General features: G+C 57.9%; 1 protein-coding gene across 10 annotated transcripts in view; it reads right to left on the bottom strand.

The window, feature by feature from the left end:
• Positions 1-1,547: 1,547 nt before the first annotated feature.
• Positions 1,548-22,007, bottom strand: part of RGS3 (regulator of G protein signaling 3) — a 235,466-nt gene continuing 215,006 nt past the window's right edge. For 8 of the 10 annotated variants that reach the window (XM_075060499.1, XM_075060500.1, XM_075060501.1 and 5 more), the window contains 5 exons: positions 11,564-11,634; positions 6,144-6,245; positions 4,956-5,017; positions 3,538-3,704; positions 1,548-2,806 (listed from right to left, as the gene is read on the bottom strand). In XM_075060499.1, coding sequence (XP_074916600.1) covers positions 2,621-2,806; positions 3,538-3,704; positions 4,956-5,017; positions 6,144-6,245; positions 11,564-11,634 — 588 coding nt within the window. In that variant the 3' untranslated portion in view covers positions 1,548-2,620. Of the gene's footprint in view, positions 2,807-3,537; positions 3,705-4,955; positions 5,018-6,143; positions 6,246-6,495; positions 8,033-9,517; positions 9,873-11,563; positions 11,635-22,007 lie in introns of those variants that run through there. The other 2 variants (XM_032782490.2, XM_032782489.2) reach the window with 2 other exon arrangements.

The following is a 22,007-nucleotide window of genomic DNA, read 5'->3' as shown; positions in this document are numbered from 1 at the left end:
CCTCTGGGGAAACAAGGACCCAGGCAGTACCTCCTGTCCCCCCAGCCACACAGAGAGGAGCCAGCCAGGGACTCCAGAGCAGGGCCCAGCAGCCATAGCCGTGACTGGACTTTCTCTGCCCTGCGCTGATGGGTTGTTTGCGTCAACCCTCCTGACCCTTCCCTCCCCTCCCCAGCACTCCACACTGACCCATCTCCTCCCCTTCCTGTCCCTCTCACCCCTTTACCTTCTGCTTGTCCCTCCTAACAACCCCCCCCCCCCACAATGCATGGCACTGCCATGCCAGGGGTCACTCTGCTCTACCCCTTCCACACCTGCGCCGTGGCAGGCTGGGCTGTTTAGCTTGTCAGCTCTTTGGGGGAGAGACCGTCTGTGATCTGTGTTTGTGCAGTGCCGAGCACAATGGGGCCCATTTCGGCTGGCCCATAGGCACCCCGGCATACACAGGATTGATCAGGAAAGGAGCGGGGGCCCTGTAAAGTGAACTGGTACTGCTGTGTAAAGCTGAGCATGACTGGAAGGTAAAATCGGGTGTCACTGAATTAAATCAGACGCCAGTTTAACAGCATAGTCAATGTAAGAGGCCCAGACGGGTGAGGGATTGGAACAGAGCCTGTCTGTAAAGCTGGATCATTTGTAATAGATTTATAGGTGTTAAGGCCAGAAGGGACCATTAGATCATCCAGTCTGGCCTCCTGCACAGCACAGGCTTGTGAACTCCACCAAGCGATTCCTGCCTTAAGCACAAACCTTCTGGCAGAGCTCTTAGCCAGAGATGTGTTGAAATAAATTGAATTAAAGACTCCAAGTGATGGCGTGATCTGTCGAGATCTTGGGTTTTAGTAAGACCATCAGACACAAGGAATAAAACGGCCGTTAAAAATCGAACTTTCAAACACAAAAGCTCTTTGCGGCTCTAAGACTAATCGAGGCTTCAAACCAGCCACAGTTACCTGTCACTGCTGGTGCTGCTTGTTCACATTTGGTTTTTCACTGGATAATGAAAATCCCCTTGGGTGACTGGTCATTTCCCTTCCCGGTCTCAGGTCCTGGCCCTGTGCTGCAATGTTCGGATTACAAACACTGCAGCGGAGTGGTTTGGTTTTTAAAAAATTCATGGAAACGGCCCTACTGCTCCTGGGGGTTGGAAGGAAAAGCTTGTGTTAAATCTGGAACCAGGTTAGTCCCTTTAGGCCACGCCCAAGCAGTGATCAATTGGTCCATTTAGGTCACGCCCAGGTCGATTGGTCCATTTAGGCCACGCCCAAGCAATGGTCGATTGGTAATCAGCCTGCAGTGTGAATTCATTTTTCACACTTATGGAAAAGATGCTGAGTTTTATGGAACAAGATTTTTTGCTGACTTTTTTTGGGTGGAAACACTAGTGCGGCCTTCCTGGAGGAACTTCTCACTTGCGAAAACTCAGCCCTACTGGCTTTGAAGCCATTGTTTGGGCAAGGAGAGCTGGCTCGCCTGGGTTTGTGGTCCCAGTTCATATTATACTGGCCAGCTGCTTAAAGAAACAACCCATGAAGAAAAGGCAGGTACAAGAAATTATATTCTCCTTTTATTTACACTATAACCATGACCTCAACATGTTTTTGTTAGCTGCAGAGATGCTTTGCATTGTAAACTGGGCATTTAGACGCAAGGTATTCTGTCCAACTCCGTCAGATCCGGCACTAAGCCACATTTCCCGGACCACGACATCGTTATCAGAGCAGTGAGAGTGTCTGATTCACACAGTTGTTTATCTACACAATCAAACCCTCCGTTGTCACGAAACTATATATACACCCAGGCTCTCCCAGCGGCCTGCTGCTAGGAGCACCGAGTTTTCAAATCAAACCCACCGAGTTAGAAAATGTTGTACACACTCAGAAGAGATGGCGTCCATTCCACGCTGGGACTCCAAGACGCGGAAATATTGCACTTGTAAATTAACAAAGGAAAGGATGCAAGGAGTTCCTATCACACAGCAATATGTCCAGCTACAGGAGATCAATAAATAAACCGAGAGGCGTGCAGTGGGCGTGGGGGAGGAACTGGCTCTCGCTGCTTGAGGGGCGCATGGCCACACACAGACAAAGGAAGTGCCGTTCTGGCCCGTGATCAGGGCCAAGTGTGAGTTCTGCAGGACCAGGGGAGCACACCAACGCCACGGAAAGGGGTTTGGTCCAGTTCAGTGTCTCTTGTTGAGGCAAGAAGCCAGTTCTTGCTGGTTTCCCCTTGCCCCAAAGTCTCACTGCCCACCAACTTATTGCCCCCCAAAACAAAAGACAAAGCTCAGGCCAATGCTTCACAGTAGTCTCATGGGAGCTTCCCTCCTGGCTAAAACTCACCCCCGAGCCACGGCAAAGGGTGTCGTACCGGTGAGATGGCGAGATCCTGAGGAACGGTACAATGGAACAGTACCAGACTGCTCGGCTCTCCAGCCCCCTTGGCCTCTAGCTCTCTGCCTTTGCCTGTTCACGTGTCCGTTCGCTACAGAAATATGGTTTCCATGGTGTGAATCCCAGCAGAAAGGCATGCTCCCCTCATCCAGCTCAGGGAAGACCGCCCCAGTTGAATTCATGTAAACATACAGCTCCCAGTCTGCCCCAGACAGAGTCCTTGGGATCTACAGTGGGGGGCTGGATTTCTTCTGGTTAATTATGTCTAAATACAACTCCGAGCGGAGGAAGCGGGGGTAAGAGTCCTTCTCCATAAGCCCATAGATCCGTTTCTGAGCGAGGTCGAAGCAGCTCCGGGTAATGGTCTGTAGGTTCTCTTTGGTGTGCTCCCGTGTGTAGGAGTCCAGGTTCACCTGCAGAGCAACAAGAGACAGTCCCTGTCAGCTACGTCCCCATATAGCCGTGCACAGCAGACACCTGGCTCTCAGTGGGGAGCAACAGCAGGTGCTGCAGCCTTTCCAGCCTGGCCTACGCATCACTCTGTCTCCGTTCCAAAGGGCACTGTCACCCACTTGGGAAGGGCTTCGGCAGGGGCAGACCCAGGCACAAACCAGGCATTGGATCTCTCCGAAACGGGAGCCATGAGGGATCATTTAATGGGTGTCATTAGGGCACCTCCCAGCCACCAGCAGCACTTTACAGGGCAACAAGGTGCTACTAAAGGACCAGCCCCCCAAAGCTGACTCGGCAGCGCTGACATCAGGACATCGATGTTTTTGGATGCTACCCTCTGGCTAGTGTGGATGTTTATCAGCAACCTGAGGCTCCCTGGAATTCAAGTCCACCCTGAAGCCAGCCGCAGCCTCAGACTGTACAAATGCCCATTTTCTGCCCTCGGCCTCGCGCCTGCCATGGGGCACTGGCCAGTATCTCCAGAGCAGGCACCAACTGGCGCCTCTCCATCTCCCAGCACACAGTCCCCCCGACTGCATGGTCCCCTGTGCTCTCTGCCCTTCTGACAGCTGGCATCATGGGGCCCCGGCACGGCAGTGAGCTGCACCAGGGCCCCAAGCAGCGTCTGTGCTGTGCAGAATACAGAGCTGGGAACCACCTGTCCCCGGGTGCAGCAGACACGCCCTGTTACCTCTTTGCATGACTGGATAGCAATGTACTCAGCAAAGATCTTCTTGGCCTTGGATACCATCTTGGACTGGGATTTGATCTTCTTGTACTCCTCGCAGGCAAGCCAGAACTCCAGGTTCTCCTCGCTGAACTCCGTCCGCAGGAAAGCCCGGAAGGCAGCCAGCCCATCTGTGGGGAGCAGAGACATGGCTCTACTGCCAGGCCACAGCAGCCAGCCTCTGCCAGGCACCCTCAGAAAGCACAGCCCCTCTGGGATCCCACTGACACCCCCTCCTGTCAAACTCTTCCCTCTGCCCTGAGGGAAACAGATGCCTGGGGAGACTTGCTCCATTCCAGTCCCTCCACCTGATGTCTACACTCTGAGCTGGAAATGCTACTGCAGCCGGAGAACTGGGGAAGGGCTGGGAGTCAGTTGTAATGTCTCCTGCCCCCCTAAAGTCCTAAAGCTGCTCTGATGTGAGAAGCACGCCGCATGTCCCTGGAGCAGTCCCCTCACTAGTGCTATCAGGCTGCTGTGCTGCACAGGGGCAAGTGCATCATCTCAGTGCGGAGAACGACAGACAGGTCTGAGCATTGGCCTGATCCGCTCCATGTCAACAGGGAGCTGGGTCACGGGTGGTAACATTCACTATGGCCAGCTCTCAGCCAGGTATCACAGCAACAAGCATCTCCTCCGAGCCCAGAGGGAGGGGCCTCCTTCCATCAGACAGTGTTTTCAGCTGAGAGGGCCCACCCCAGCACTGCGGGGCGGGAGGTGCAGTGTCTGTAGGTGTGTGTATGTTGAAATGCAGCCACCTCTGGGATGGAACGCAGGGACTGTTTTGTGGCCGTGACACCATTTTAGGGCAAGAAATGGCAGGAGTTTGCATTCCTTGAGCACCTTCCATCCAAGCTTCTCAAAGTGCTTTTCACACTTTACTGATCTCCCCTCCCAACTCCGACAGGAGATAGAGAGATGTCCCTGTCTCCTGTTCCGGAAGAGAACCTGAGACACAGAGTGGAGGGGGACAGAGCTGGGCACAGATCACAGGACCTACAGACCCTGTCACTCCCAAACCATCCGGTAACACCCATCTCTCCCAGCACTGAGACACAGCCCGACCAGCCCGTGAAGGGAGGAGATGGAATTTCTAGCACAGCCATTTCTCCAAAAAAACTACTCGGCTTATTCGGCTGGAATTGGAGTGCTGTCCTTCAAGAACACGGTGCCCCCCAGGGCCTGGCCTGCTTCCCAGCCCCACAGGGACCGAGGGAAAGGGAGTGCCTCAGCCCCACGCTGAACACTTGGTGTGGGAACCCCCAGAGGGAATCACACTCTTGAAGGATGAGGCCAGAGCCAGACAATCCTGTTCTGCCAGCGGAGAGCTCAGGGCTGGCACGTGACCCCCCTGAACCCTGGGGGGGGCAGCAAACACTTACATTTGTGCAGCAGCAGTTTCTCAAGAGATTCCCCCCACTTGAGAGCTTCCTCCGGGATCGGCCTGAAATGGAAGGGGCTGTTTGTTGGAAAGGCAAATTCGTGCTCTTGGCTCCTGGGCTGCCCATGCCGGCTGAACAGCAGCAGCTGCACTGACACCCAGACATCACCACCCCCTCCCCAGCATGCAGAGACTCAGCCTCCACACCCCACAGCCAGGCGGTGGCTTTGAGCAGGTGAGAGCTAAGCAGTCTCTCTCCGCCCTGTCTCAGCCCAGCCTCAGGCTCAGACAATGGGCTGCTGGTGAGGTGCTCTGCCCCCAGGGCAGGGCAGAAGAGAATAAGACATTGTGCTCTGGTGGCACATTGTGCTCTGGTGGCAGGTTGGGTCCTCGTGCCCCAGACTGGGCTCAGCGAGGGAGCTCAGTTCCAGGTGTTAGCAACCGCTCCCAGCTCTCAGTCACCCTGCACTGGGCCTGGGAAAGCAGGGACCAGCCCTCCAGAGCAGGGCTTTGAGCACAGACAGCATCTCCTGGGGAGCCCTGACATGAGTGAGCAGGGCAGGAGAAGGAGTTGTTCTCCGAGGGGTTACCCAGGAGGTGCTGTGCAGGGGCCACTGTCCCTCCCGGCTCACAGATCCTGCATAATGCCCTGAGCTGATGGCTGGGCAATCATCCATGAGGGGCAGCTGTGCCGAAGCTTTCAGAAACTGCGTGGTAGCTCAGCCACAGGTCATGGGGCTTGGAGCAGGATGTGCTGGGGGATGTTCTCCGGCCTGGGTGAGGCAGGAGGTCAGACCGGATGGTCAGACTTGTCCATTGGGACCTTAACATCTAGAGCTTTTGGCTAGCCAAGGCAGCCTGCCCCCTGCTGCCATGGGCGGGGGACAGCAGCTGGCACCCACCCGGCCCTAGTGACTTCACTCAGAGCACAAAAGTTTAAAATCCAGCCCTCTAGGTCAGGATATGGCCTGGGACTCGGGGCAGTGGGGCTGTTCCTGCCCTCCTGGCCGGGTGCTGGGTGTCCTGGGGACACCTGGTCAGTGCGGCTGCTCCCATAGCAGCCTGTATTCTAACCCCCTGTGGTGTGGAGGTGTCACAATGCTGCCTGCAGGCACCCCCTGCCCCCCACTCACAGAGGGCCCAGCGGAGCAGCTCTGGCAGCCCAGCGCCTCCCACCACCAGTACCTACTTGAGGGATTTCATTGCTTTGTCCAGCTTGCTGATGGGGTTGGCTCCTGGAGACTCGTTTCGCCGTCGAAATATCCCCAGTCGGTTCTTCATGTCTTTGGCCCTAGAGAGAAGAGCCGGTTTTAGTGCCCAGGGTGGTGAGGGCTGGGGACAGCAGCGGCCCCAGGCTCTCACTCAAGGCAGTTGTTTCGGGAGCCTGCTGCCAGAGAGTGGCTGACTGGTCAAGAACTTGAGTGACTTTAGGGCACAGTGCGAGAGCTTCCCGCACGGCCCGAGGCAGGAGAGACGGAGCAGCCAGGGGCCAGCCCTCCCTTGCATGTCCCTGCGCTCGCCCAGCGCACGCCATCACCTACTCCTTCATGGTGTGCCGGCGCGGCAGGTTCCCGCTGCGTGGCCGGGGCACGGCCAGCAGCATGTCCGAGTGGAATTCCAGGGGCTGGGGCTTGGAGAGGTCTCGGAGGAAGGGCATGGCTGTGCCCCCCGCTTCAGGCAGCGAGCCCACGGAGGGACTCTGAGTCTGGCGTGCAGTGACCTGCCTGGCCAGAGGCTGCAGGAGCTCTGCGCTGCGCTGCACTCTCGCCTGGGGCCAGCAAGCCAGGAAGTGGGAGGGACCGGGCCGGAGGAGCGGGGAGCGCTCCGCGGAGTGACTGCGGCATGTGTGAGTCAGGGCATCGGCCGCGCTCCAGCTGCGCACAGCCCTGCACCGGGGCTGCAGCTCTGCCTGACGACTCCGCAGCCGGTTGCTGTGGCAACCAAAGGAAGGTGGAAAAAGCAGCCCAGCGGCAGGACAGGACAGTGGGGCTCTGCCGGAGCAGGGAAAGGCAGGCAGGGATTTACGAGGAGCTATTTATAGAGTGCAGGCATCCTCAGGAATGCCGGGGCACCAGACAGCTGGCAAAGCACGGGGCCCTGCACCAGAACAGGCAAAGACATCGACGTAGATGTGGCATAAGCCTCCAGCGAGAGCACCACAAGGGCTTTGGTGCAGCCCAGATCTGGGTAAAAGGCCCTGAGCTTGCTGCCCTTACTCAGATATCGACTTGCCGCAAGTCCTCAGGGCAGGCAGGGGCTCGGCTCACCGTGGTGCTGGGCCAATCACAGGCAGGACATGGGGAGTTGGTGCAGAACTGCTGGACTTGGCTAGGGAAAACAGCTAACCCTGCCAGCTGTTCATTCCATGTGCAATGTGATTTGTTGGGGTTGGTCCTGCTTTGAGTAGGGGGTTGGACCAGACACCTCCTGAGGTCCCTTCCCACCCTGATATTCTCTGATTCTGTGCAACCTCCCCATGGGAGAGAGCCAGGGAAAGCCCCAGAGCTATGCATGGCCCACAGGGCTTTACAGACGCTCTGCCCTGGGAAGGCCAGAGGGGACTTCGGCAGCCATTTACACAAACCACTGATTGGTAGTTTCTAAACTAAGGCCAAGGCCGCCTTGAGCTGAACAGGCTTTAGCCAACAACTGCTGGGCTGTCTGGTTAAAGCTGACAGGCCCACGCAGCCATGCTGGGGAGGGCATGGAGCGGGTGATCTCCAGGCCCAGCAGCATCAGCACAGCCTGGTCACATGGCACACTGCGTGGCCCCGGGGGTGGGTCTGACTTGCAGTGTGGCCCAGGAGGGGACTGTTGGGACCAAGCAATGGCCGTCCCTGCCAGTGGAGGAGATCCAGGCCCTTGTGACACTTTCCCTACCCATTTCTCTGCCACCTGCCTGCCCTCCTGACAAGGCCCAAGGTATGTCTTTGTCCCATGCAGATAACAAGCTGGAGCCAGGGCTGTGTGTTCTGTCCGAGGGCTCTGCACAGCGCCCATCGGCACCGTATCTCCTGAGCTGTCCTACACACACTCCCTCTTCCCAGAGTCTCCCAAGACCTGACTATGGTGCAGGCGTCTAGCTGTGCAGATGGCAGCCTGGGGAGTCCCCAGTAGGTCAGCGCAGGACAGTGGCCACTAAGCAGCAGCACATCTGCCCAGTCACTGCGGAGAGTGGCTAGGCAATAGAAGAGAGAATCCAGTGCTCAGGGGACCATGACGCAAAATGGCCTGGTGGGGACCTGGTCACCATCCAATCCATAGGCTCTCCACCCCAGGACAGGGGCTCGGAGAAGAGACTCTCCTGGAAAATAGTTCTCTTGTCTGAATGACAGGTGGCTTAGCGCTCAGCCCTACAAGGTGCTGCGCACTCGGGCCCCAATCCAGCCAAACATGTACGTGCATATTTGGCTTTAAGCTCCTGTGACGTTCCATTGACTTCAAAGCGCCTTGTCAGGCACCTTAAATTAGGCACACGTTTAAATACTTTGTTGGATTGAGGTTAGAGTGCTCAGCACCTTGCTGAAAGGAACTTGCAGTGGCCAAGGCTGGGCAGTGACTCGGACGCTGGTTGTCCGTTGCCAAGTATCAGTCAGAAAGCAACGTGGGAAAACAGGGTCTAAACAAGGAATCTAGCCCTCAAATGCCATATGTCTCCTATTACAGCACTCCCAGGAATGCTAATGCCTGAGTGCCGTTTTCCAAGAGAGAGCCACACAACCCTACACATCTCAAACCCACAATTGTAGCCATGTTCTTAACTTAGCAACTCAGTGGTTATTCCTCTGCAAAATCATCCCCTGCCATTTGCACTGGCAGTATACTTGAAAAGGTTACAAGCACTCTGGTATTTACAAGGACACATACAGAGAGCATGTGAACATAACCATGCACAAATACCTACATATCAGCATAGTGCAAATCTCTGGCTATAAATAGCTCTGTATCTCCTGCCTGAGACTAAGCAGTTCCAGACAGCTCCAGGTGACTTTTCTGTCGATCACATGCAAAGAAACAACACCTGATGAGATTCCACATTTACTAACTGCAAGAGACAACTGTCCTTTGTTTTCCTTGCACACAACTGCAAACACACAACAGCAACAGCCCTCACCATCACCAAGGCTGCATCAGCTGGAGAAATCCACAGAACTGAGCTGCCGGGTTCCCAGTGGATTATTTGCCTTATGGAACATAGCAGCAAAAGTGACAGCTTGTAAGAAAACTCTTTTCTCTTTCATTTTGGGGCTAGCAACTCTTTTCAAAACCACGAGGGCCGAGAAGCAGCCATGCCCCGGATATTCTGGTTCAGGACAGTCTCGCAAGTTCAACCATTCGTGGAAGGAAAAGAGAGAAGGTCGGAGATTCTCATTGCCTGGGCATCTTTCAGCTCCCCACAGCAGCCCTACACCCATCTCTCAGTGCCCATGCAGTGCAGCCACCACTGCATGCCAGCCTGCCTGGCACTGCTGCAATGCCACCTCCAGCACCCGCACAAAGACCACAGCAAACAGCATCTCCTGGGCTCTGGGCCACCACCCACAACTGGGCAAGAAATCCTACCTTTCCAGGTACTTTTCTGAAAAGTCCACCATAGTGTGGTACATTGGGAGGCGTCAGTGGGCGAGCGATGGCTGGAAGTGTGCCCTGGTCTGGGGAAGAGAGCAGAGTGCCAGCTCTCAGCTGCAGGCACCAGAAATACTCCACATGGACTGACTGCAAACAAGTGGCTCAGCCAATAGCAGGGCAGCACAGCGCTGAGACGCTCTACCATGAATCTGCCGCTGTCCCCTATTGTCCCAAGGTGAGGAGCAGATACAGGGCTCTGCAGCTGCCCTTGAGACCCGTCTAAAATGGAGAACTTCGCTATCTGAATCCTCGTCTTCCTTCCCAGCCGCGCTCATCTGAGCTGGCCTGTCTCAGCCTGTGCAAGCGGTGGTGCAAGGTCCCGTTGCTCTGTCCGCAGAGCGGGAGCATGAAAAGTGGGTTGGGACAGACTGGCTTTAAATTGAACTGTCAGGAAGAAAGAATCAAAAATGCAAAAACCTGAACCCTTCCACTGCAGTGCCCGCTTGCTCACCCCATGTGGCAACATTGCCCCCTGGTGGCACTCCCATGTACTGCTCTATTTAAACCACACTGCACAACAGCTGGCCAAGGCTCCATAGTGGAAGCCTGCAGGGGAGGAAAGAGTGTCCGGTGGCTGTTGATGCTTCCCTACCTCCGGGGGCCCTGCAAAGAGATGGGCACCCCTAGGATAAGTGCACTGCCTATTATGAAGTGATCCCTTACAGCTGCGTAAGCCACCCGACGTACACACATCCTGTAACCAGGCACATAACTGCTCCACCTGTGCCTGTTTACACAGTAGTTTTCCATCCACACCACACTTGGCACCTATTTTTATAGGACAATAATACCTCCCCGCTCGCCCCCCAGGTTTCTGTGGCTGCCCCAAGTGATGGTTAAGGAGGACAGAGCCCATTTGCCAGGCTATTGTTATGATGTGCATCTGGTCACATCTTTGCTTTTCAAATGCAAGGCAGTTTTCCCAAAGCAAACCTGTAACAGTGATGACCGTAGGTGCTTCCTAGGCTTCTTTTCCCACGGCACTCTGTCTGCACATGTAAGAACTAGATCCATAACCAATGTTTCTGTGCAAGGATGCACACTCAGGACACACTTGTGTGATGTGTAACACTTACAGCTCAGCTTACAGCATGGCTGCAAACCTGAAAAGGTAGGTGTGTGGGTGGGGGGAGGGGGTGGGTTTGGGTTTCAGTTCTAGACACAGCCAAAGGTCAGCACAGACCAAATCTGGTTTAGAACAGTCTCGCAAGTTCAACCATTTGTGGAAGGAAAAGAGAGAGGGTCAGCACAGACCAAATCTGAGCAGTTAGAAAGGACCAGCCTGGTTAGCTTCCTTCGCTGGCCTCATTCTTCTGTTCAGTCAGAGGATTCATTGCTCGGAGTCCTTAGCAGTTCTTACAGGCCTGGGTCCTCCCTGGGATATTAAACAGCAGCAGCTGCAAGCTTCCTTGCTCCTCTCCCTGCATGGGGCCAGCAGGAAGGAGGCCCCAGCTCAAGTTTCACTCACTCTAAATGTCCTCTTTCTGACCTCCACTTCCCTGCAGCCCAGGGAATCCTGTGTTCCAGGGGCCCCACAGCAAGAGGGCCTATGAGAAACCCATCAAGAAAGAAACAAGCCCCTAACATCTTTCAATTCTTACCCTAGCTGTTTGCTACTGGCCCTGCACGCTGCCTCCAGTATGCGCTCCCATACAAGTCCTGGGGGAGGTTCAGTTTCCTTCAAGGATAGTCAGACTTTAGCTACGAATCTAAAGGGAGATCTTACTGCGTTCTGTCCTTACCACACTCTTCCCACCGTGTTACTGAGGGCAAGGAAGCGATGGTCATACAGCTGCACAGAGTTCTGTCTGGCCCATCAGTGATCCAGCCTGGACAGAGCACAGCCTTGTTATTTCAAACACAGACAGACCAGCCTACCTTCCCAATCACAGTGTAAGATCTGAGTGGCATCCTGGGGGCAGTGCAGCCACACAGCACAGATGGGACAACGCTCTGACCCTGACCTCACGTGCCACTTACAAGTTTTTGCTCCTTTTCTTGCAGGAGGCCTCGTCCCCATTCTCACAGCTGCACTCGTCTGTTCCGCTGAGCTGCAGGGGGAAATACAAAAACACTGTCTGCATCATGGTGCCAGTGTGTGCCTGTGCCCCCGAGTGGCACCACGTGCCTCCCACTCCCACTGACAAGGCTTTTGGGGCCTGTGGTCCAGGGGCTGGAGGCTCCTCTAGCCAGGCAGGGGGAAGGAGCCTTTGCCAGCAGAGACCGTGTGAGCATGGGGAGGTGAGCATAAGTTCTGTGCAGATCCCTGGCCAGCCCCAAAGGCGGTTGGGCCAAGGGCCATCTCCTCGGACTGGGGCGAGGTCAGACACACAGTGCAGGCTGCCTGGGGCAACGGCTGTCCCAGGCACAATGAGAGGTCCCTGCCAGCTCCAGCATCCTCCGGGCCGGTGCAAAGCACAGCTCGCAGCTCATCTGGTCACGTTCTCAGGATCAGTCCCGGACCAGACCTGGCCAGCTTCATCCCTATTCAGCTCCACACGCCTTTCCACCATGCTGGGAAGGGGCTGCCCGTGAGCGACGCTGGCTGGCAGGGAGTGCCCAGAGGGTGGAGGTGGAGCAGGGCGGGGGATACCAGCCCCTCTGCCCCCACTGACTGGTCTGGGGAGGGGCAACCATGAAGCAAAAAATGGCAGCAGCCCCTGCCAGCCACTGGAGGGACAACACATCAAGGAAATCCCCCCCCCCCGCACCACAACAGACCTCTGCCCCACCCCCACACCACAACAGGCCTCCTCACACCCCCCATCACAACAGACCTCTGCCCCACCCCCACACCACAACAGGCCTCCTGACACCCCTCACCACAACAGGACAACAGGCCTCTGCCCTACCATAACAGGCCTCTGCCTCCTCCCCTCAAATGAAATTCCCCACACGACCGGCTTCTGCCACACGCACCCCCTCAACAACCATCCCTGCCCCACATCCCACCACTACAACAAGCTTCCCGACACCTCCCCATGGCTCAGGCCTTTTCCTCCCCACCCCCCAACAGGTGTGCTGAGCCCTCCCCCAGCTCACAGGGGCCCCAGTCGGGGTGCAGGCCAGACCCAAGATCTCTCACGCACACCTCCCAGCACAGGAACTTCACCAGGGGGCTGAGGTGAGAGGCCTCAGAGGTTGGAACAGCCCCTCTGGGAAGTGCCAGGCCTCCCAGCCCTCTGACCCCGGGGCAGGTCCTGCCGCTGGAAGGAAGGGCAGGAGCAGGTGGAAGTGAGCGAATGACCCAGCAGGCACTGGCACTGCCAGTCCTTCCCTACCTCCAGAATGGACCCGTTAGCGGGCCAGAGCCGGCCATGCTGCCAGCTCCCGGTGCTCTGCGGAGAGGCCGAGGAGCCAGCACAGGGATTGTGCTGGGTGTGCCGAAACCCCTGGGGAGCGAGGTTCAGATGGCTGTGAGAGGGCAGCCGGGGAGAAGCATGCTAGCTGGATGTTGCTGCTAAAATGATCAGCGGTGAAGCAGTTAATGCTGACATTTAACCAATCGCCATTAGGTCTGGTTAACTTTTTTTGACACTATGGGGCAGGACACAGCTGTCAGAGCTGTGGTTACAGGCTGTCTGCAGACTCAGAGGTATGCTTGGGTCATGAAGCTGAGATTTTAGAACCCAGCTCTGCAGTAAGGGGTAAATTCACAGCCACTGAAACACAGCTGCTGGGAACAGCCAAGCACTCTGTGGGTCTGTGCACCTCCTGTGGGATGGGCGGGGGCTCAGCCCTTCACCCTGTCTGTTGCTTTTCCACACCACACTGCTCTCTCACCATGGACCGCTGTCTCCTCCCCGCAAGAACCTGCTGCAAAGATCACAGCACACCTAGAAGCGCTGGGGGCTTCTGATGATACCAGGTTGGCTGCTGCATGAGCAAGATATTGGAGTCATTCCGTCCCTGGAGTGATATGTGGAGACAGCCTTTCTTGCAGTCCTGGGAGGACATGGTATCAGTACTGGGCCAGGTGTATCTAATCCCTGAGAAACTTCATCACATACAGCCAGACTAGTCTTTCAGCACCGGGAGCCGTGACGAGCAGAGTTGTAGGTCCCGTGTGTGTTGATCTTATCCGAATACCGGGGAGCAGGGAGAGCAAAGGAACCAGGTTTCCCAGGCTCAGCCTCCGTCAGTTCTGCCCTGAAAGGTCCCGTACCTAAAGGATGCATTCCCCGAAGCTTTCCAAGAAGATGCCGCATTGCAAAGCCTCGCACAGGCCAGCCAGCCAGATTCACCCCCGTCAGAATGACCGAACAGTCATGGCAAAGTAGAGGACTGGGCTTGTGTTAAGGATGGCCACAGGGTGGGGTAACGGGGCCCCAAAGCTCCAGTGAACCTAGGTCCAGTCCTGTGTGACAGATGCAGGTATACGGTGTTAAGGAGATGGCGGAAGCAGAGCTTGCACTCAGTCCATCCTTGTCTGTGCAGATGCAGCCAAGCTAGCAGAAGCCCAGATGTGTCAGCAGCCCACTCATCCTTTCTGCTGCTGCGTTACCATGCCCAGAGGCAGGGCCCTTCTCATCCCAGCCTGGGCAGAAAGGACAGAGGAGATGCTGGTGCTGCTGCCCTCTCCTTGAGGTAAAGGCAAGAGCAGCAGCCTCTGGAAACCACATATATTGAAATTAGCCTTGGAATAAGCACACTGAGGCCCAGTCCTGGTCCCCTTGCAGTCAGTGGTAAAACTGCTGACAACAGAAGCAGGACTGGGGCCTGGTACATGTCTCTATCTGAAGGGTCCCAGCTGTGCAGGCACTAGTCTAAGGGATCCAATTGTAGAAATCCTGCCATTTCAAAGAAGGCACCCTGGAGAACTCACCACTGCACCCTGTTCCGGCTCGGCTATTTCTGCGTGGTGGGGGGGCTTGCAATGGAAACGAACTCCTGCCCCAGAAAACCAGCTCTGGGTAATGCACACCATCCCGCTCACCATGCGGACAGGGAGAGAGTCACGGCCACATCCGCTGCTCAAAGTGCGCTCTAATCAGGGCGGGCTCCGTGGTCAGCATCTCTGACTCCTGAGCAAACGGGCTCTGTTTACAAGGACCTGCCAGCTCTGCTGTCTCCCCTGGGTTCGGGGAGCCAAATGGGGCTCTCTCCTGCCTAGGCACCATTGCCTGAGACTGAAGCAATGGCCCATGTGTTCAAAGTGAGGCACATACATCAAAGGGGCCCCATGGCGGCAGGCTCCTCCTCAGCGAAATCCATTCAGCCCCAGGCCAGGTCCTGGTTACTTAGCTCTTCCCATGTGAAGCCTGGGCAGCAGCAGCCCAGCTTGAGGCAGGGGCACAGATGGGCCTAGGGAGCCTGCAGCTGCATCAGGTGAGGAGGTCGGAGAGGGAGGTCCAGCTGCTAGCAGAGCTTGGAGGTGTCAGCCAAGCCAGACCTAGGGCAAGTCCCAGCCTCCACATGCTGGTGAGGGTCAGCAGCCTCTGCAGGAGCTCCTGTCACTCAGGGCCCTGGAAGTCCTGGGGATCTCTCTGAAGATCAGCTGGGCTTTCCCAGGTAGCTGGCTTTGCCTTTCTCCACTCGGCACGTCAGCTTGGTGCAGAGCACCAACGTGTAGCCGTCCCGTTCGGCCAGCGTGTGCCCAGATGGGGGCAGGGGATGGCGTGTAGCCCCTGGACACGGTGGATGGCGGGAGCCAAGTGCGTGCTTGGGGCGGAAAGCCACTGGGGTGCTCTGCCGGTCGCCACGAGAGCGGCAGGCAGGCTGCCTTCGGCGGCTTGCCTGCGGAGGGTCCGCTGGTCCCACGGCTTTGGCGGACCTCCCGCAGGCGTGCCTGTGGAGGGTCTGCCGAAGCCACGGGACCAGCAGACCCTCTGCCTGCCATGCTTGGGGCGGCAAAATGCCTAGAGCCACCCCTGGCCATGTTCCTCCACCCCCACAGGGTGGGGGAAGTGAGGAGGGACGCAGTGGGTGGGTGGGTGGGGGGTCTTGAAGGATCGAGGGGGTGAGGAGGTAGTTGGTTGAGGGGGTCTCACAGGGACGGGGTGGAGGGGAGGAGGGACACGATGAGTGGCAGGGACCTCCGGCATGGGGGGTGAAGTGGAGGACAGAAGGGATGGCTGGCGGTGGGGGCCTTGGGGAAAGGGTGGAGCAGGGATGGGAAGAGGCGGCGTGCAGGCCAGGCATACACCAGTGGAGACTTTGGCTCCCCTGGCCTGTTATACCCACCACCCATGTGCAGGGATGCTGCTCTGAAGCTGCTCCAAGATTTCTAGAAAATGCCAGGCCAGGTGCCCCCGGTTCAGTGTTCACTGGGTGGGGAAGGGCTGCACTGCCCCTTCGAAACATGGGCTTCCCTGTGGCTTTCCCGGGTCTACATCGTAAGACCCTCCCTGATGTGCCCACAACTGTGGCCAGGATCAGGCCCTGGTTCCCAGACTGCCCTTTGGGAAGAGGAGCCACATGGCCCTCCCTGTAGCATGGATTAAGAGCTGCTTCCCAGCAGGGCATGCGGATTCCTAGATTTTCAAGGGCAGAACTGTGCTATCATCTTTGAATTCGTTATGAATGTGTCCGACTCCAGGCCATCCCCCTCGCCCTGTTAAATATCCGCACGTTAACTTTGCCTGTCCTCTGAGACTTGCCCCATGTTCCAAAGTTTATTAAAAGTTGCCTCCAGCGACTGGCAGGCAGCTGTTGGTGGGTCCTGCTTAGGCCACGCTGTGGTCCTGATGGCTGGAGCACGGCCGGGCCTCAGGGCTGCTACACTCCATGGTGGATGGGGGGAGCTCGCAGAGGAGGAGGAGGAGAGAAGGGACTGAGCAAGTGGTGGCAGGGGGGCCAAGTGGGGGAGAGGGCAGGGCCTGGGTGGGGCTGTGGGCAGAAGAAGCGGGACAGGGAGCTGGCCTCCCCCAGTGGACTCCTGCGTAGGGTTGCCATCTCTGACTGAAGCTATTCCAGGAGATTTCCCCCCCCAACATGATGTAATTTCATTTTCTTAAAATATCCTATTAAAGTCTCCCTGATTGCTTTCAACAGTCACCGGGAGAGCAATGCTGATTCTGGAAGACTCCAGGCCAATCCTGGAGGGTTGGCATCCCTGCTGCCCTTTGTCTGGCCCACTGAGCCCTGCCAGTTGTCTCAGTCTCTGAGCCAGATTCAGCTCCTCCTGGCCATGTGAACAGACCTGCCCCTGGTTCTGGCAGCTCGCTTTGCGGAAGCCCCGACCTCCTACGAGGAACCAGCTGCCTCACCCTGGGCGCCCACAAAGGCAGCCCCAGCAGCACTCGCCACTGGGTAAACGTGGCCTCAGGGCCAGAGGGAGGCAATGCCCAGCGAGCAGGCTGTCTGGCTCCCGCCCTTCTGTGCCCACAGCTCCAGCACTGCCTGCAGCATACTGCAAACCTCAGCCACGCCTGCGTCTGCACTGACAGACAGCATGGCTTGGGCAGGAGGGCCGTGCCATGGAGGCTGCCCCCTCGGGGGCAGGGGCAGTGCGGGCTGGCTGAGCCAGTTCCCCCAGCAGCATCCCCTGCTTGCAGAACCGCAGCACCATGCAGGACTAGTGCGCACTTTCCAGGATTCCCGGCAGCCTGACCCTACCGTGGGAACATGCTCCCCAGCCCAGCATCCCCGGGACTTCCTTCCATTCTAAGCTGGGGCTTCCGGAGCTTATCAGCCCCAAACAATGCAGCCCTCCAATACCACGGCGCTGGTGAGGGACTGCAACCCAGGCGACTTGCAGCCCTGGGAACGTTTCCTTCCATTGTCGGGAAAGCCTCCACTTCCGCATGGAGACAAAAGGCAGACAGCAGCCTAACCTCAGCCCCAACCGTCCCACAGCTCCCACCTACCATGGGGCCTTAAAACAACCACCTCTGAATCCAGCACCAGGCAGGCAGGGGAGCGACAGAGCTTTGCGGCACCAGACACAAAAGGGTTAAAAAGACCTGTGCACTCGGTGCAAACAGGGAACTTTGGGAGTTTGGGGAAGAAAACGCCTGGAGGTTTCTGGCCGCACTGTGCAGACAGGGACACCCCACCCTCCCCCTGTGGATGATTCGGGGTAGTGCCGTCCAAGAGGCATTTCCTGTTCTTAGTAGGATCATTAGAACTACTACTAGAGGGCACCCCGTAGGCAGGTTACACGAGGCTTTCTAGTCCCTGTTAAACCTCTCAGCAGTGGGCAGGAGATACCCCCAAACAAGCTGCTACAAGGGCCCTGGGTGTCTCTCTGCCCTTTTCTCCTGCACAGCTGCCCCCTCAGACAGGGAGTGTGCCCACGTTCAGGGCTGAGCCCCAGGCTTGGTCAGCCCCTCACAGCAATTCATCCCTATTAGGAACCACAATGTGCTTCAGCTTCTATAGGAAGAGTGGCTTCCCTGGTGGCATGGCAGCAGTGACGTCTCATGCCAATGCCCCTGGCTGGAGATGGGCCTCATCCACCCTGCTGTATCTCTGTGTGCAGCAGGCTCAGAGCTCGGGGAGCTGGCCAGAGCCACTGACAGTCTCCTGGGAGGCAGCCGGGAGGCCTGGAGGCAGGGAACGCCAGCCTGGGGGCTGTAGGGCGGCTAGCAGCTGGAGGGTGAGGGGCTGTTCCCCAGACCCTGCACTGTCCCCAGGAGGATCAGCGATAAGAAAAGAAGGGAGTAAACTACCCCAAGCATAACTCCATGGTCCTCAAATAAGAAGTGGCAGACTCTGTTTCCTCGCATTTCCCCTTGACTACATTACTGCTCCCTGGCCTGCACCCCCACGACCTCCCTCAGCCCCCCCAGGAACCAGCAGGCGGATGTCAGATCGGGGCAGGTGCCCTGGGCTGGGGTCTGCAGGGTACTAGGCTGCTGCTGGAATCAGAGGGTGGGAAAGGACAGATGCTCTGAGTGGGGCAGTTTCCTTTACTGTCTGCTGGCACTGACCCATGAAATAAACAGGCATGCCAAGGAATCTGGGCCAGGCAAGGAGTGTCACCCCCAGGCTCTTGAGAGTGCCTCGCAGTGCCCCAGCCATCCTGCCCTCCCTCACCCCTCTCTCCCCCTTGTCACGCAGTTACTGAGGCAGAGGGGGCAGAGCCAGCAGAAAAGCTGCCCGGCCCAGTTGACTGAGTCACTGAAAGATCAAGTGGCCACCCTGATTCCTGCCTCCAGACACACCCAGAGCAAATCTGGGGTGGAAGGAGCTGTGGGGGCAGAGCACAGGGGCACTGACCAGCCTGCAGCAGCTGCTGCTGCTGAGGCCTGTGCACCACTGCCTCCTGGGCAGCCGGGGAGAGGTCTTGCAGTGCTGCGAATGCAGCGGGGGGCAGGCAGCGCTCACCTTGCCATGCGTACCCACAGCACAAGTGAGCCGTGAGAAACAGATCTCAACGGTGCGGCGGGGAGGGGGGACTGTTGTGCCCTATGAGCAGCAGCTGTGGGGAGAAGGTGCTTATGGTGCCCCCTGCCCCGGCTCTGTTTTTTTATTTATTATTTTGTCTGCGTCTCCCCCTCTAAGCTGTGGTGATAGCTTGGCTAACGCACAGGGCTCACTGCCCCGATGTACCATAGGCCCCACCCCACCCAAGAGCTGAAGGGAGAAGACCCTGGGAAATAGCCCCCAACCAGAAGGCCATTGCTGATCAGCACAGTTGCCCACTAGTGGACGCTCTCGCATTGAGCAAGCAAGACGGGGGTCTCTGACCCAGCCCCAGCAGTTCTCCTGAGTGGCCTGTCAGAGGCAGGGCAATGGGCTGAGTTCTCCTGAGTGGCCTGTCAGAGGCGGGCTGTAATGGGCTGTGGGGACCGGGCTGAGTTTGTTCCCCACAGCCCATTGCAGCTCTTCTGAGCATGGGGTGGTGGGTGGCAGCAGGGAGTTCAGGCCACAGCACTAGCGCAAGACTGTCCGGTCACAGCACTGCCTGGCACAGCCCATTCTTGGGGCACTCAGGCCCAGCCAGTCATGAGGAGCCAGTCACCAGGCTGACCCCCGGCTCTCCCCTCTCCACTGCTCCTAGCAACTTCACTGGAGACCCCTGCTGGGGCTGGCCTGGGATTCCAGCCTGCCCCCCAGTAAAGCAGGTGGCGTCGGAGCCACGCTGATCTCCCCTGGCATACACAGAATTCGGGAGCTGGGCTGGAAACAACGGGATGACAGCAACCAGAGCAACTGCATGAGCCAGGCTGGGAAATCCCATCCAGAAGGATTGCAAACCCTCCCCAAGGGTTCCCCCTGGTCTGGTCTAACCTGTTCCTCCCCACTATTCAAAGAAAGCTAAATAGGCTTCATCAGGAGCTTCCCGGGGGAGGGATAGCTCAGTGGTTTGCACATTGGCCTGCTAAACCCGGGGTTGTGAGTTCAGTCCTTGAGGGGGCCATTTAGGGAACTGGAGTAAAAATCTGTCTGGGGATTGGTCCTGCTTTGAGCAGGGGGTTGGACTAGATGACCTCCTGAGGTCCCTTCCAACTCTGATATTCTATGATCCTGCCCTGCAAAAGCAGTGGTGTCCTGGTAACTGCCCAGGGAGCTCATTTCCGGCAGCCAGCTGTGTCACAGCTGCAGCTCAGCTCAGGCATGTGACACCAGGGCCCTGCCCAGTTGGACAAGCTGCAGCTCTCAGGCAAGGGTGGACCTTGTAACAAACCCGCAGTGCCAGGGGGCCATGGTTGTGCTGGGCTCGCTGGTGACCCTGGTGACTACAGGGACAGAGTGTCACCCCTCCTGCTCCAGGAGCCCAGACCCTATCACTGGAGCCACAGGCCAATGGCCTGTCTGAGGAGCACTCCTCATTTCGCCCAGAAGGGGGCAGCAGAGTCGCGCTGGCCACAGGCTGGCTCCCTGCAGGCTCTCACTGCACTGCGCCAGCGCATCTCCTGTGGGCAGCTGGCACTGTGACACCAGGACCTTTCTGAGCGCCCCAGCCCTTCTGCCAGTGCCCTAGGGCTGGCTCCAGGCAGAGCTGCTCCTGGGCTGGCTGGCTAAGGGGGAACCTGGGACAGGCTGCATCTCCTGAACCCCCGCGGCACCCAGGCCCAGGCTCACCCTCTGGCCTGAGAGTCTCAATGGCTGGAGAGCCTCCAGAGAGCACAGCACTGCCCCAGCCCAGAGGGGTCCAGCTGCCTGCCAGTCCCCAGGCAGGCTCCCCGCTCTGCTCTGAGTCAGCCCACAGGAGCTAAGCGCTGCAGGCCTGGGACCCCGTCCCACTGCCCTCTGGACAGGGCAGCACCATGGCTGTTCCCAGGCAGGCCCACGCTGACAAGGACCCAGGAGAGCTGGAGCAGGGGCAGCATCTCAGCACTAAACCTCTGGGGATTAACCAGAGTGAGTCACCCACTGGCAGCTCCCAGCGGGACGTGCCCCCAGGGGAGCGCTGCAAAGGGCTGCCAGCCCCTGCACAAAGCTTTGCCAAGGGCAGGTTCTTTCCTGTAAGTATTTGTTGTGCAACACAACACAGCAACTGTCACACTCCACTCCCATGGGCGCAGGGCAAGCTCTTCAATCTAGCTCAGCTGGCGCACCTCAGTCCCGACCCACAGCCCCTGCTAGCCTGGGCCTGCACTCCCCCCCAGCTCAGCCACCCCTCCTCAATCCCGACCCGCAGCCCTTGCTAGCCTGGCCCTGCACTCCCCCATCCCAGCTCTGACGGTGCCCCTCACTCCTGAGCCGCAGCCCCTGCTAGCCCGGCCCTGAGCTCCCCCATCCCAACTCTGCCAGCGCCCCTCACTCCCGACCAGCAGCCCCTGCTAGCCCGGCCCTGAGCCCCATCCCAGCTCTGCCAGCGCCCCTCAATCCTGACCTGCAGCCCCTGCTAGCCCGGCCCTGCGCCCCCCGCTCCCAGCTCTGCCAGTGCCCCTCAGTCCCGACCGCAGCCCCTGCTAGCCCAGCCCTGCCCCACCAGCTCTGCCAGTGCCCCTCAGTCCCAACCCGCATCCCTTGCTAGCCTGGCCCTGCCCCCCCAGCTCTGCCAGTGCCCCTCACTCCTGACCCACAACCCCTGCTAGCCCAGCTCTGGGCTCTCCACACATGGCTCTGCCGGTGCCCCTCACTCCCAACCACTCTTCTATATGGGGCAATAGGGAGGATTTGTTTGAACATGCTCTTTCCTTCTACTTATCTAGCAGTGAAGGCATAAGATACTGCTGACATCACCCTCGTGGCCATGGCAACACACTGATGACCCCCACCGAGGGTGGGGCTTGGGTGCAGGATGCGAGCCCAGGAAGTGGGGGGGAAGCCAGCACCTGTGACGATCCAGCAGGGAAGCTGAAAGGCTCCACCCCAGGAGGCGCTTTGGCACCAAGCTAAGTTCCCTCTAAGCTGCCCAGCTGCAGGGCTCAGGGCCCCAGAGCGGAGGGCGGGAGGCGCCTCTTCTCTGGCCCCGGCTGCTGCGGCGAGAGAGGGCTGGGGGGAGTTCTGTACCCCGACCCCCTCAGCCCCACCCCCCAGACCCCAACCCTCTGCCCCAGCCCTGAGCCCCCTCCCACACTCCAAACCC

This window comes from Chelonoidis abingdonii, chromosome 24 (genome assembly GCF_003597395.2).
Source record: "Chelonoidis abingdonii isolate Lonesome George chromosome 24, CheloAbing_2.0, whole genome shotgun sequence".
Classification (NCBI taxonomy): Eukaryota; Metazoa; Chordata; order Testudines; family Testudinidae; genus Chelonoidis; species Chelonoidis abingdonii.
This window is presented reverse-complemented; position numbering and strand designations above follow the sequence as displayed.